Genomic DNA, 16,362 nt, shown 5'->3' with positions numbered 1-16,362 from the left:
AAAATAATTAAGTTAATGTTGCTGGAATAATATTCATTTATATGGTGTTCTTATCATGCATGCAGTTTCCATAGCTAATCTTTGATTGTTCATTATACTATTCTAAAGGGGAATGTCTTGCTAGTTACTGAACACAGCTAGGTGTGAGGAAAGAGAAAAACGGGAAGATGAACAGATCAGGGTATGCACAGGATATACATACATTACATAGTGTAATCCTGGGCACCTTTCTCTGTGTTAGCTGAACTGGGGAAAATTCAGTTGAACAGTGCAAGCCATGGACATGACCAGCAAAACCAGAGCTGTACAGACCCATGGGTCTAACACCCTGTAGTAATTGCCACAGCTGAAAAGCTTTAGAGTGGGCTGCAGAGCTGCTCAGCAGACACTCCAAGATGAATGATTAACTGCAGAATTTATTTCCCTTCAAGTTTCTTCTGAATGTCATAGACAAAGCTCCTGTATTTATTCAGGCTTTGCAGAAACATGGCTGTGCTTGTCCCTTTACTGATAATGATTTGCATAGTAAAAGCATTGCTGTTTTTGGATATTGCCATGTGTCTTCTTACATAGTTGTATAGCATATTACCTGAGCAGTAATGAGGAGCTTACTCTGGCCACTTACCAGCCAAGGAGCTGGTTAAACACAAACCAGAATGTTAGAAGCACGAGGGAGCACAATGCTGATTAGTATATTTGCTATGTTTTTAGAACAATTGCAGATTAATGTAGCATATGTAGTATTAATTATGTAATAAAAAAGGACCATAATATGGACAAATATTGTTCCATAAACTGAGAATAGAGGGCTAACAAAATATAAATAGAAAGCAAAGTACTCATTTACCTCCCTGTCTCTGAGAAATATCCTCTCACCTTCTATTTTCTCAGGTCCTTTGAGTGTTTTCTTGTTATGCCTTTCATCTTTACCTCAAACATTGTGCCTGTATCAGTGTTTCTATGAGAAACAACGATTGTGTTGTTACTTAGGGAGTGAATGTGGTACCCCTAGTTCATATGGAGTGACCTAAATGTCTCTATATCTGCTGTAATAATGATGAAGGGAACAGACTCCAGGAAAGAAAGGTACCAGTGTATTAGGCACAGAGGAAATTGAATTAACAGGAATGAGATGAAAAAATCAAGAGTCCTCAGTGGATCACAAAACTGTGTGTGAACACTGCCAGCTATTGATTTAACCATTTTTTTTAGCTGGTCAAGCAGGTACTTGAAAATACTTGTTCTTGCAGAAGAGTGGGAAAGCGTGGGGTGTTCCCTCTCTTGAAATACACACTGGAGTAGAGGCCAGCTCTGTGACACCAATAGATCTTGTCCTTTGATATGCATAAGGACATGCTTAACCCCAGCAGCCTGAGAGAGGACAGTGCTCTGGTGAGTGCTGCTTCTCTATAGGAACAGGCAGAGGGGCTGCCTTTGTGAGTGACCTGGAGCAAGCTTGCCTGCCTTGGACACATGATGGAACAGTGCCTTTGCTGTGTTTACTAGCCCAGCCCTGGTGCTGTGCGCTCCCTGATGCAATAGGGTTTTTTCTTTTATGTAAAAGCCACTAGGACATCCTGGTTTCTTGTTCTGCTTTTTCATTTTTAGAGACTTTTCTGATTGTTGCATTTTTAAAAAAATCTGAATATGAAATACTCTTAAAATCTCTTCCAGTACATATCTGTGGTAGTGTCTCCAGCAAGATTATGTTGCTATCAAAGACAGCAGAAATGCCAATTATAATTTAACACTTCATTTCCAAAACCATTTCACAGCTTCTATTTGCAAGAAGCTTTTCTCACTGGGAAACTTCCAGGACGCTCTGGTCTGCAGTATATAGGCAACTTTCAGTGTTAGAATCTGCAGAATGCTAAAGAAGACAAAATTAGTGTATTGTGTCATTGCTTCCTGTGTGGTGGCAGCACTTGTATCCTGATAGAAGTTAGGCTGACAGAGAAAAGCTGCTGTTGTATTTTATTATCACTGCAGAATGTGTCACTTTCCTCATCTTATTTGCTAACATTAACTCTCAGGAATTGCTAGATACCCAATCTAGTTAATTGACTCACATTAATTAAATTAATTTCATGCTGAGGAAAGGAGCATGTACTTGAGAGCAGTGCTGTGTTTTAGTATAGAGTGAAGTCTCTGGGAAATGAAGAGGAGAATAAGGACAACAATGCTTGTAGTGAGCTGCTTAACATGCAGGGGGTAGGAGAGGTAACGTGGCATGGCAGGGTACAAGAGTGAGCCAAAGTTGGAGCATTAAATTTGTGTAGCTGGAATAGGCAAATATGGAAAAGGGGTTTAAAGTGAGGGCTTTAGTGAGGGAAAGACCAGATTGGGGAAGGCCCAGACGACATTTGGCAGAGACAAGTTTTATAGGAGGGATGAGGGTGGATAAATGTCATATTTTTTGGCTTTGGAAAAATACGAGATGTGAGTTCCCCAGTGTAGATGAGGATAAAACTTCTAACATGCTCCGTTTTTTGTCTTTTTCCTCCGGCTTTTTAAAGTTGCTGATAATGGCTTTCTTTTCTTATCCCTTTACACTCAATAGTAGAATCTTGGGTTTTACGGAGGAGATACTTTGGTGGGGGACTCCTACGAATTTTACTGAGGAAAGAGAAGCCATCATAGGAATTATATTTTAATCTTGCTTAAATTCACAGTATTCAAAGGAAAAATCAGAACTGAGCGCTGGAATATGTTGAAAAATATTTGTTACTAAGTCTCTGAGAACATACTGGAGGATTGTAAACATAGCTGAAGTGCTACTCTCTTATTCCTGTGGATCCTTCTCAGTCCGTAACACATCCTTGTGCTCCGCTCAGAGAAATCTCTAGTTAAGGGGTTATACTTATGGGTTAAGGACGACACAGACATGGGGTTTGCATGATCAGCACCTTGTGTGCAATTCTGCAATGGTGTTTTGCACTGGTTCAAGGCAGAACAGAGGATGTTGGAGAGATTAAGAGCCTTTATTGCAGGGTAAAGAGGCAGCTGTTGGGACAGACACTTAACATTGCTAAAGCTTTTTTGTATCCATCTTTTATTCAGCACCCAAAGTTTCTTGTCATTTTTGAAAATGAAGCCTTTTGTGTTTTAGTGTAAAAGGTACTGTTGGGCAGGGAGGAGACAACGTGTGCTGACAAAGAATTTGTAGTATTGGTTCTTTGCCCACATCATTTTTCTAAATTTGGTAAGGTACGCTGCTAGCACAGGCACTGAAATGAGTCAGTTTTAGATAACTTCACAATATTTATAACCGCCTCATTTATAATTTATTTTTGGATGAAATAGGTAGCTAAAATTACACAAAATTTTATAGAAGGTTTAGTAATCAGATAATTATATTAGTTATGCTATGTTGTTATCAGACAATTCTCTTTTTTTTTCTTTTCCTCAAATTTGGTAATTTAATTCAAATTTCCTCATTTAAATTACCTTGTGTCTACCCTTAAAAAACAAAAGGATAACGAAGTTTAGACAGGATGGCCAAAGACATACACCTGTTTTCTAATAGAATATGCAGGCTGTCATCTTAAGGCAGACCCACAGTGCAGAGCCACACAGGGGCTCTTTCATGCTAGGACTGCTGCTACAACAACTAATCTTTTTTTATGTCTGGAACTTTGTGTTGTAGTTGCATCGGTAAGGGCATTATATTTTGATTAAGACTCCTGGAAAATGTAAATTTTTTCCCTTCTCCTGCTCTAGAATTTACTTATTGCCAAAAATTATTCCAAAGACTCTTGCAAAATCCAGAAGGAATTAGGACTATGGCAAAGGAAAACCACAAAATCTGCATCTTTAATACATTGCTATTAAACATGTTAATAGCCGTTATGACTACAGATGAATTATAGTGTCAATTATTGTTTTCAGATACATGCTTCTAAAATTCATTGCTCTAAAATACATGCCAGCAGTCCTGCGCTGACATTGAACATATTTTCTCAATATATGTTTGTGTTTAGGTCCTTATACAGAAAAAAACTCAAACAATCCATGATCCTTTGTATAAGTAGTTGCTCTTAGAAGCAGCTGTCAACCTTTCCCTTAGAGTATACTAATATGATTGTCTTTTTTTAATATGTTTCTAAATGAAAGCATATATAATAGACAAATATATAAAATTGGCAGCTGTATTGAGACAGACCTGCAAATGAAAAAGTTTAAAATCAGAAGCAAGTCATCCTAGATGTGCTAGCCTCTTTTGAGACTAGAATATAATCTTTCTAATCACTCTCATACAATTTTAAATATTTCTCCAAACTGCAAGAATTATTCATGGTTTCCTTCATGTGTGCAGCTAAGTATAATTTGTGTTCAAAATTATAATAGGTTCACAATTCCAAATACCTTCCAAATCTCAGAATTTTGCTTCCCTCTGAAATATATATTAGCTGTATTCAAGTGCCCATCTAATCAAAGCCTAAAAGTAGACAAATCTTAGTAGTTAAGAGGCAAGACTGCTCTACAAATTGATTTCTGTTCATCCATGAGACACCTTCTAAGTTCACTTATATTAAAAACTTGAAATACTCTTCAAAATCTGACACCTCATTTGTGAAGCCCATTCAGAGCTACCAGGTGGTGAAGCTGCCTGCCAGCACCTGTCACAACCTGACCCTGTTGGGTTGTTCTGGATGGTAGGTTGGTCTGACTGAAAAATTCAATCACCTTCATAGTTGGGGCATTAGGGAGAAAGAAGAGAAGAACTGATACAAAAAGCTCAGTTAGATTTTGACAGTGTTTGGCTTAGATGGTAACAAGAAGACCAGTAATTTCTGAGTAATAATGTGTGCCTCACTTGGAATTTTGCTATGTGCTTACACAATAATGTGTGTGTATTATATTGCACCCTACATTCACTGTATCCGGACTTTTGACTGAAAAGGTTACTGTCTGTATTACAGCCAGATAAAGCTCCTTAAAGATGATGCTGGAACAGTGTCTTTAATTCAGAGTCCATCAAAGTCCACCAAAGTCCACCAAAATTTTGTCCTGCCCAGTATAGTGTAGAATAGTCTTAGAATAAGCATTTCCACAACCTTTTTCTTCCAGTCTTTTTCTGGTTGCTCATGTAGTCAGTGTTACTAATTTATCTTTTTTTTTCTTTTTCTTTTTTTTTTTTTTTTTTTTTTTTTTTGCCTTAGCTGACCTTTTTATTGTTGACGAGTCTGTTAGTCTTGGGTGAAGGCAGAATCCCTGTAACCCCAGAATCCCGATGTCAGCTCCATTTCCTTTCCTCATTTTTGCTTAAACCCAGCAAACTGTGGATCCTACAATTGATGTGGTGTGTGTTACACTTCCTGTGCCCTGCTATTTCATTTCTGCACTGCATACAGTGTTGCAGTCAGAAGTTGTCTATCTACAGGATTTGTGAAAGTCCTGTCAGTTTCAGACATCAGGAGGCCTTCTCCTGTTTATGTAACTAAAGTACTGTCCTTTCTGGTTTCAAGTTAGCTGACTGCAACTTGTTCCTTGATGAAAAAGTCTGGTGTTATCTGCTTTGTCATCCCTCTTGTAGGGGAATTCAGCTTAGTCATTTGCCTTTACCAATGTTTCTCATGTATTTCTCTCTTTTCTTTGTATCAAACTCCTTGTTCTCACTTTGAACTCAGGAATTAAGGTCACATTGGGCATATGCAGATGACCAGTGAATATCTCAAGCTGTGTTCAGGGGATCTCAGTTATTTCAAATTGTTATTTTTTATCCACTTTTCATTTCTGTTTGTCTTTGCTACAAAGTTAGTGACATCTTCCTTTCCTATCTGCCATCTTCCATGCTCACAGGGTACAAGGAATCTCTTGACACCCTGTCTCAGTGTAGGAAGTGTAATAATTTTGTGAAAGAAGGAATAACATCATCTTCTGTTGTGTTATGCCTCTGGGCACAGCCTGCAGTCACTTTCCTGGCATGTTTTAAATCAAATGAAATATCTGTGTTCTTCAGTCTTTTGAGAATGAATACTCAACATGAATATATTGTCAGCTCTTTATCCATTAAACAGAACTAACACTTGTAGAATTGCACTTAATAAAAATGTGTGATTTCCTGTGATACTCACATGAGCTTCCCCTGGAACCTGAATTACTTCTTACTGAATGAGGTACTATTCCATATAATAACCTGGGAAAATCTCTATGATACTTTCAAATTATCTTTCCCAACACAATCTTTCAAGAAAGTGTGGCTTACAAAATTGAATCCTGCTGAGTTCTGCTTCTTGTATAATCTTCTTCTGTAGTAGGAAGCTCTGAAGCTGTTCTTCTGTTCAAGAGCTTTCACTCATTTTCCACTGACCACCTTACATGTGCTTGTGCTTTCAGCCTATGATGAAACACTTCCAAGTATCACTGCGACAAGACTTGTGATTTTATAGATTAGTTGAATACACTTTAAGGTTTTTTGTTAGCAATTTATCTTTGAACTTTCACTATCTTAACATTCAAAATTCAGTGAAAACAAAGGCTTTCTTTTGGCTTGTGTTGTGGTTCAACCTCATCCAGCATCAAAGCCCTATGCAGCCACTTGCTCACTCCCCATGTTGGGATGGGGGAGAGAATTGGAGAAGTGAGAAAACTCATTGCTTGAGACAAAATCACCTTAAAAGGGAAAGCAAAAGCTGTGTGCACAAGCAAAGCAAAACAAGGATTTAAGTTACCACTTTCCACAGGCAGGACGATTTTCAGCAATTCCCAGGAAAGCCAAGCTGCATCATGCAGTCAGTTACTTGGGAAGACAAATACTGTGACATTCCCTCTTCCTCCTTCTTCCCCCTTCAGCTTTATATACTGAGCATGAAGTCACGCAGTATGGAGCATTCCTTGGGTCACTTGGGGTCTGTTGTCCTGGCTACTTCCCAGCTTCTTGTGCACCCTAAGCCTCCTTGCTGGTAGGGTGGGGTGAGAGACAGGAAAGACCTTGGTGCTCTGTAAGTACTGCTCAGCAATAACTAAAACATCCCTTTGTTATCAAAACTGTTTTCAGCAATAGTAAAAAAAATAGCCCCATACCAGCTACTGTGAAATAGTAGCCCAAACCTTGCTAATCTTGCTAATAGAAACTGTACTTGTCTTGGCAAGAAAAGTGAGAGATCTCTACTGTCTGCCTTCTTTACTGATTTAATATCCAAATATCACACAATCCTTTACTTAGTTCATTATCAACTTTCTGTGACTTTTAACTTGTAATAAGCAGTAAGGTCATTAGCCAGAAATATCTGCAGCCATCCATCTAAATGCTTCTTTTACTCACCAATATTTGTATATGTCTCTGGAGATCAGCCAGGTATTTAACTGAAGTAAAAATACAAACCTTTAAATCGTAGTTTTTGTTCTGTAAGATTTACTTGCTTTCAAAAGGTCAGATTTTCTCATTACTTTGCTTTTGTGTTTTTTTTGCGTCTGAAATCCAAGCACATGAGTTCATGCAGATGTTTCATAGCAATACATTCCCTTGATAAGAAATACTAATGTCAGCATCGTAACCTATTGAGGGAATCACCAGTGTTTGCGAAGGCCACACTGGGAAAGTGTTCCCTTCTCAGACTCAGTCCTGCTCAGCTGAGCATATGGGTTTATGTACGAGACTTCAGGATTTCCATCTGGAGAGAGCAGAGAACAGGAAACTAATGCCAAGGAGTCCTTGTTCCCCGTTTCTCATCTTCAGCCACTCTGGATGTACCAAGTTGTTATCTTAACTGAAGAGTTGGCATTTTGGGTATTAAGTTCTGGTGGTTAAAATAAGGAGATAGGTGTCTTAATCAGTCAGTTTTACTCTTGGATTTTCTTTTTTATTTTTTTTTGCATCTATACTATTTGTATGCTTCACTTTATCTCCGTGTTAAATAGCTTTAATCATATCCCTCAGTGATATGAGGTCTTAGATTGTTATGATCTCAAAATACTTAACGAAGATTAGTAAGTGTTACCAATGAACAAGAAATGGATTCCCATCCCACAGAAATTTTTGACATATCAAAACATTTACCTGCACTGAATCAGGACAAAAATCAAAGCAAAAATTGGAGAAAAATTCGTTTAGAACATTCATTTCAATTCTTTAATTTAACTGCCTTACATTTCAGTTTCAGTAATTTCAGCTTCTCCCTGCAATTTTTTGAATCAGCAAACTGAAAGTTCTTATTTAAAACAGTAGTTATAAAATATTGCAGCAGTGCCTTTTTAAAATACTGTGTTCGAAAATCTGTGCTGAAGCCTTCTTTTTCTTACAAGCAGCTTGGTTTTGAAAATTTGCCTTTTTCACTTAGAAATGAAAAAGTTTCTTTGGGAAGCTCACGTTTAATTATGTAATGTTTCTTTGTCAACACTGAGTGGATGGAAAGGCCCATTTAGTTGCTTGCACGTGTGACTGGTGCCATTCAAGGTGCCATCAGGTATCTTACTTTCCCTTGTGCTGCCACTACACCGGCAAGAGCATCCTTATTGTCTTACAGACCATAGCAGAGGTCTCAAATACCCTATCATTTGCCATCACCTTGAACAACTGAATTTATCCCAGAGAAACTGATTCATGGAAGAGTGATGGTTGGGATTTCACCAGTGCCAGCTGATGGGTACATGACTGCTGTTCTTCCAGCCCAAGATAACTCAAAATCTCGTTTTTCAGCCTATTGAGGTATTTGAAAATACATACAGCTTTTGGTGTTAAGCTTTCCTGAAAGTAATTCTGTAGCAGCTTTGCAGTGGGAGAGATTAGGAAAAAAAGCAGATGGCAAATCATTTGCCTCAATTGACTTGATTGATTTTGTGTGATGCCACTGAATATACATCCTGTATATCTTCCTCTGATACCATCTTCTACCTACAGTGAAACTTGTTTTCCTGTGCTCTGATCACATTAGAGCAGAAGGCTTTATCTCCTAAAGTCTCTTTCCACCTAAATAATTCTATGATTCAAGTTTATGATTGCCACTACACTTTAAATTAATTATCCTTATTATATCCTGCTAAGAGCCAAATCACTTACTTTGCTTTTGTGCAAAGCTTTTTAATTTTGTCCCTCATTCTTCTGTTGTTAGATGTACTAAAAAAAAGTAATTTTTTCCTTAAATCTGTACATTCTTCTGCCTTGCCATAGTTCTCCTTCTTTGATGTCCTGGCTAAGTGTATAATCAAAGACTAATAATAGATGTCTTCTAAATCTAGATGTATGTAGCTTCTTGTAATTTAACTGGGTTTTTATGTGTTTTTTGAGGTCCAGCTTCTTTCTTAAATATTCATAAAGAAATTAATCTGTACCAGGATAAGAGAGAAGACCTGTTTAGAAATACAAGCAAAAAGTGAACAATTAGATGGTTGAATTTCTTAGTGGAACGTCATAGCCCATGAAATTCTTGAGAAACCTGCATTGATTTTTTTCTTATTCAGCCATGTGATAAAGGGTGTGGAAGAGTTACATTTCAAGAGTTTTCTGGTAATAGGAGTTTTGTAAGTATAATAAAAACAAGTATTACTTACCAATATGACAGAAATATTCCTTAGTGCTAGTTGACATGGTAATAAAAAGACAGATGGAGCTTAATGTTGATAATGAGGTGATACATGTGGGGAAAACAATTCAAACTCACATACTCAGTGATGAGTTCTGAAGAAACTATTTTGTCTCAGGAAAGAGATCTTGGACCTGTGGTAGGTAGTGTTCTGTAAACATCAGCTCACTGTCCAGACACAGTCAAGCAAGTAAATAGGACAGTAGGGATTAGTAGAAAAGGAGCATTTTAAAAAGTATAAAGAGTGTAGAAGAGAAAAGAATTATGCCACTTTTAACCCCTGGTAGATATGCCTTCAAAGCACTGAAGCAAGGTTTGGTTTTCTAACCTGAAATAGTAGGTAGAAAAAATACAGAGGTGCACATTAAGAAGGATTAAGTACAGTTTCTGTGTAAAAAACAGCAGGATAGATTAGAAATCTATAATCCAGAGGTCTGTAAAAGCAGAATACAAGAGGAGTGTGGTTGTTCACTTTTGTGGCCATTCAAATGTAGGTAAGCTGAATTCTACAATAGTACTTTAGTTACAGATGTTCTGTCATTTTATGTGAAGCAGTCACATTGCTTGTATACTCCTTATAATGCAGGATAATAAGCCTCTGATTATTGAGCAGATACTTTCATTGTTCTGTGAGTAATGACTAGGAATAGATCAACTTCTTTGTTTAGTTTTGAATCCAGGGGAGAAGGGAGGAATGCCACTGGAAGAATGTGGTATTCACTGCCAGCAGTGTGTGCAAGCTTGGTACATTATGGTTACTGGGAAGATGAATCTTGAAAATGTATGGATTTACATCCCAGCAAAAACATTTCACATTTCATTAATATGAAAAAGTACTTGAAAAGGAGTGCAAAATCTGAAATGCCAAGAACCTTACCTTTTTGTTTTTAATTACCTGAGATCTTTATTTTGTAAGCAGAGGAAATAAGGTGCTGCCCTTTTTCTGGCTTTGCATAGCTCTTTGCAAAGAAGCCACTGAAAACCCAATGTTACTACAATATTCATCAGAGGCAATAGTGTGAGACATCATGTTTGTTTAATGTTTTATGGTCTCAGAATTTGCCCACAAAGGGATCTCAGTTCTTTTTTGCTGAAAATCAAGTCATAACCAAGTAATTATCACAAATGTGATAATTTTCCAAGTGAGATAAAGTATACTAGTACTGCCTACCTAGTCATTATGTAATGCTCAAGACAAAAAAAAATCTATATAATCCACACAGAGCATAATTAGTTTGCTTCTAGTATTGCATTAGCTAGCTTCTAGTATTGCATGTACCTTGGCTGATGCAAAATTCTGATACTTTGTGAAACAAGTCCTTCTGATTAATCTTTAAGCTGAATGAATACACTTCAGTATTATGCATTGATATAGTGCTACAAAAAATCCACCACTGCATTCCCTTGTGCATTAACCTGTCAACCTAAGTTTAACTATTTCACATGAGCAGTTTCTCACTTACAGATCAGCAAAAAAAGGTTTATTTATACTAGCTTTCAACAAGATTCCCCTTTCCTTACATTTCTTGAAAATCGAACAATGTTATGTTCAGCACAGTTCATGTTAACATGTCTGTTCTAGTTTTAGGTGTCTCTCCTCCTCAGCTTCAGAGATGGGTTTTTTAAAATTCCTGAAATAGCCCTTAGTTTTTCCACAATAAGAGGTTTGCCTTTAACTCCCTGTCAAAGTGATCAGGTTTGATTGTGGAGGGACATTATGTGGGATACCTCTGCAGCTGAGCAGCATCTCAGGCAGACTGAACACACAGTTCATTAGCACCATTTCACCCAGGGACTGAGTGGGCTATCTGTAGAGGCATCTGAGTCCTGCAGACATAATCGTGACAGTAAGAGGACTGAATGGGTTGTTTCATGTCTTGTTGCCCTGATAACTGGGCCCTCAAGGCTAGATTCTTATTGTCACTGGAACTGGTTTGTCACAGCAGGCAGCAGATGGCCAGGTGGAATTTTTCCCCAATTCAATACATACTGAGAGCATGCTGGTGGTGCTCTCAACATATAAAGAATAAATAAAGGGTCTACACTACTCTCAGACAAAACAGGAGGAAAGCAGGAGAGTCCCCTTTTTTCTCTTTTCTCTGTAAAGTAGAAGACTCCTGACAGAAAAGTGCAAGAAAAGTTTGCTTCTTTCTGGTCACTCCTGGAGAACACAGTCTATACAGATCTTTCAGAGACAATGAATGGAAGACGCCTTTTTGGAAGGTGAACCAGATGCATTTCTCTCACATACATAGAAGTTAGCTACAGCTTCTTCTGCAACAGAAGTTCTGCAGCAGACGTTTCTCTGAGAATAAAGAGGAATGGAAGGAGAAAACAAATAAACAGAGTTTATCAGCAGCAGTTAAGTAGGAAAAATATTTTTTTCTAGATGTCTGCTAAAGGGACACCTGTGTTTCCTCAGGGAAACCACTAACCAAGAGGGTGAGATTTGGAGGTTCTGGAAAGCACCAGGAGTGTCAGGAGGTCTCTTATATTGGGTAGATAAAAGTTAAATTTACCAGTACTAATATTCCCAACTAAATCCCACATTTTCTGGTGGGTGGATTTTGTGACACTTGTTCTGCAGCTAGATCACCTTTCAGAGAAGGATCTGTCTTCAATAGGATTTACCTCAATTGAAGGCAATATAATATAAGGAAGTATAAAATTCTTCTCTGTATAGATATTACAATGTACAGAATAACATTCTGTGAAGTTCCTTCTGGAAATAACAGGTGTCCATGAATATGTTCATACATGGATATTTGTGGGTGTGCATATATATGCTTAAATCAGCTATATAGGCAGCTCACAGTATCTTTTATTTTGCAGTTTAGCTTTTTCAGTAGGAGTTGAGGTGTCATAAAAATTCCATGCAAATGCAGTTTTAATTTTTTTTTCACATACCAATGTTCCTGTTCATTCAGATAATATAGAAATTCCATGCTAAATTTTGCTTTATTTTTCTCAATCATAGTTTGCTAGGATATTTTTCATTCTGGAGAGATGAGTATTTAGAACTGGGTATGTTTCTAAAGGTGATGTATTTACTAGGAGGTTTTTATGGACAGACCCTAAAACACTGGTGTGTGTCTAGTAAGGTATAAGGTATTTAGGGCAGTAGTGAATATAATTCAGTGCATCACTTCACAGCATTTCCTGACTGCCCTCAACTGTTGAGCCCAGGAGTTACTGCTGCTGTAGCTAAAGCAGCAGAACACAGTACACACTGTATCTCATTACTCCAGTTCACAGTCCAGAATATTAGTTAAGCCAAAAATGAAGGTAACATTGTGTGAAGACACCAGACTGGGAACTAGAGAAGCTAATGCACCAATGGACATCCTTTTCTGCTGGCTGTGCTGTGGAGTGTGATAATGTCCAGCACAAGAAGTGGGCAGACTGATAAAGCCAAGAGAATCTTCAAATGACACAGCTTAATTATCCAAAAAGCATCTGCCAGATTATGTCCTTATGTGGAGCTTATCTTCAGTGCAGGAATAGAGCTAATTATTTTCCTAGTGTGTCATGGTACTAACATTCAGAGAACCTAAAATCACATGGAAACTTTTTTCTTCTTTCATGTGGTAGTAAATGCCATGTTTTCTTTCTAGTGTCACTCATCGCTCTTTCACCTGTATGGTTGTCCAAGTGTCTCCCCATCTTAGCTGAATCACTGCTGTATGGACAAGTGTTTCCCTGCACACGATTCTGTTCTAAGCAGTGCATATTCCTGTGTGTGCTGGGGGCTCTTTGCAAACGGGTGGGGAGCTGTGAGCCAAGTGTGGTGGCAGGGCAGGGCTCTGTCCCACCCCCAGCCTCCAAGTCATGCCAGCAAGGCAACCCTTGGAAGCCAGCCAGTGTTGGCTGTGGCTGTGGAACATTTGGGTGGTGTTTGTAGTTAAATGGAGCAGGCTTCTGGGTAAGTGGAAAGGAGCAAACCTAATTTTTGCTTCAGTACAGTGGACTAGTTTTGCAATGCTGTCTACTAGCAGGAGACAACTGGCCCACACTCTCTTTGCACCATTTTAATGCAATCAGTCTAAAGTTATATTCTTGGTATCAAAGTGTGCTATACGGTGATATCTGAGTTGAGGCCAGCCTCTTGCTATACTGCCTTGCTTAACTGCACACATACTCCGATTGACCACCTACCAAGGGACCATCTGTAAGGCACCTAAGGCAGAGGGACCACCTGTACCATTACTGAGTGCTTCTCCTTTACTGATTTACAAAATGACATGGCAGGCCTGTGAGGGAAATGTCTACTTTTTCAGTGACTGGTGAAATGCTACTTTTAAGAGTTAAGAAGTAGAGGTGATGCTGAAGACATGAAGGAAATAATCCTTTCCATCTGTCCCTAAAAATATTCACTTCATACAGTCAGTTTCTGTTTATTCAGAGAAAGATGTTATTTATAACATTTTACTTCAAATGAGAAACAATTTCTAGTACCCTATAGGGAAGATGGGGTCTGATTATACCAGTGCATCACCAAACCCACATGTAGTATGTTTTGTCCAGTTTGCATATGCATAGGTGGTTATAAATGGTGCCAAGAAGTGGAGATCTGTCACATTCATTTTGGTTTTATATACCAGCAGCAGTGAAAGCCCATTGTAGCTTTTTAAGGAGTTGCTAGAAGAGTATGGTATTTTTAAACGTTGAAGTCCCTATAAATCAAAGCATGTCTTATGTGGAAATTTTTTTTCTAAGTGAATGTAAAAAAGTGTTCTTTTTATGAGTAATCATTATTTCCTCTTTTGTAAAGCATTTTCTTAAACTAGGAAAAGCTTTGTTAAAAAGTCCTCATATGATGATAGTATGTGAAAAAATGGAAAATATAATTTAGGCTGGGCTTTCTTTTTTATAAATTATTTTTCTTTGTTTTATTGCTAATGCAAACACATTTCAAAATCAAAGTAACTTGTTAGACTCCACAGATCTTTATACTGCTACTGAGATTGTGTTTTGATTTCTTTGACATGATCCCTGATTGCTGTGAGAAGAATCAGTTCAGTATTTTTGTTCTTAGATTCCCCCTCCTTTGTCTTGCAGCTACTTGTGGCAGATTCCATTAACAATTGCAGTAGGAAATACGAGCCACATCTCATCAGAGGCAATTATATGGGTGTCTAACAAATCAGGTAAAAATAAACTTTCCTCCCAGTGGAATCTCATAAAGCATACTTGTGTTTTCTTCAAATGTATCTTTGGAATCGATCCTAGATAATTGTTTAGTTGCTCTGCACCCAGTTTTAACTGCTTAAAATGAATTGCAAAAAAAAACAGAGCTGGGAAGGGAGGGAGGAGGAATGAAGGATGAGCAACAATCTAGATTTATAATATTGCAGAATTTAGACAGTATAATGTAAAGCTTTTACAAAGAAATGTAAAGTGCTAAGTATTTGATATTTGGTGACACATATCAAATCACTGATGAATGCAATTCACTTTATTGATGGGTGAAAGTTAAATGTAATATTGTATCATGAAGCAGATATGGCGAGTATGATTTAGTACATTTAGAATTCTAGCATATTTGACTCAATCCATAGTCTCAACCAGGCCTAAGAAATGGTTGCTGCCATAAAAATTGTCCTTACTGATCTATAAAAAGTATTTGTTCTCTCTATTAGATAAGCATATGCTGGACCTCAAAAGTGCATTGTTCTGCTTACAATGTATTTTCTTCCTCCTCAGTTCCTTCATGATCATAACAGTATTAGTTACTGTCTGGAGGAGAGTGAGTGCTAGATGCCAGTGGTTTTTTACCAACTAAGAAAGGAAGCCCACCAAAGAAATTTCATGAAATATTTATCTATTTCCTTAGCACTTCATACTACATTGTCTGAGAGTTTTGGACTAGAATTAAAGAGAGTCAAGGAAGACATGTGGGGACTTGAATGGAATTATTATATAGAAGGTTGCATGCATCCCCTTGACATGTGGACTGCAGACCCTTTGTTGTATAATTATAAAGGCATAGAGATTTCCCTCTAATAGAAAATTAATGTGAGAGAGGAGAGTCAAACTGTGTGAGATGTTTTTTCTCTTTTCTAAGTTATTAAAATATATTAGTTGCATGGAGCTTAGCAGCCAGAAGGACTGGAAATGAATGATGTATGGTCAGTAGAAATCTGAGTACCCCATCTTTCTAGTGATACAAGGTATGTGTTTCTTTACCCAGATCATTTGCAGCCTATGAGAAAGTAACATGTTTTATGCTGCTCCCATGATAGAATAGTCCATCTTGGTGTGCTACAACCAGAGCAATTTTCATACCTGGGAAACATACTCTCATCAAAGCATACAGGTTCTACCTCACTTTTCAGAAACTTTCTATTTTGGCTGTACTTTTTTAACATTAACACTTCCAGAATACTTCAAGACCTGTTTGCACTTTCAGAATCTGCCTTAATGACCTGTTCTACTTTTGTCCTTTAGGGCTTGATTGAACTCTCATTGAAGTTATTAGAAAGGTTCCCACTAACTTCAGAGCGAGTTGGTCATCCCATCTCATTAGGTTGCACATGCATGCTTCCCTCCCTTCACTCCCTCCTTCAAAGTTCAGTGTATTACTATTGCCTACATAGATGCTTCCTCATTGCATTTTACTTGCAGAGTGCTGTGGAGGAACAAGTCCATAAAACTGCTACACACTCTTTTAAGATCTACTGCTTCTGTTGGAATGCCTTCAAGAAATCAACAAATTAATGATGGCCAGTGTGAGAATTATTTTGGGCTGGCTACTATATGGAAATTAAAGAGGAACATCTCCGAGTCATCAGTCTCCTGTGTAGCAAATCAATGACACTGTGATCTATTGTGATTATCC

General features: G+C 37.8%; 1 protein-coding gene across 1 annotated transcript in view; it reads left to right on the top strand.

Annotated features, from left to right (window-relative positions):
* The window catches only part of TRHDE (thyrotropin releasing hormone degrading enzyme), a 203,557-nt gene that overhangs the window by 137,620 nt on the left and 49,575 nt on the right, over nucleotides 1-16,362 (top strand). Inside the window, exon 10 of the mRNA XM_053943823.1 lies at nucleotides 14,583-14,671. Coding sequence (XP_053799798.1) covers nucleotides 14,583-14,671 — 89 coding nt within the window. The remainder of the gene's footprint in view (nucleotides 1-14,582; nucleotides 14,672-16,362) is intronic.

This window comes from Vidua chalybeata, chromosome 5 (assembly GCF_026979565.1).
Source record: "Vidua chalybeata isolate OUT-0048 chromosome 5, bVidCha1 merged haplotype, whole genome shotgun sequence".
In the NCBI taxonomy this organism is placed as follows: domain Eukaryota; kingdom Metazoa; phylum Chordata; class Aves; order Passeriformes; family Viduidae; genus Vidua; species Vidua chalybeata.
This window is presented reverse-complemented; position numbering and strand designations above follow the sequence as displayed.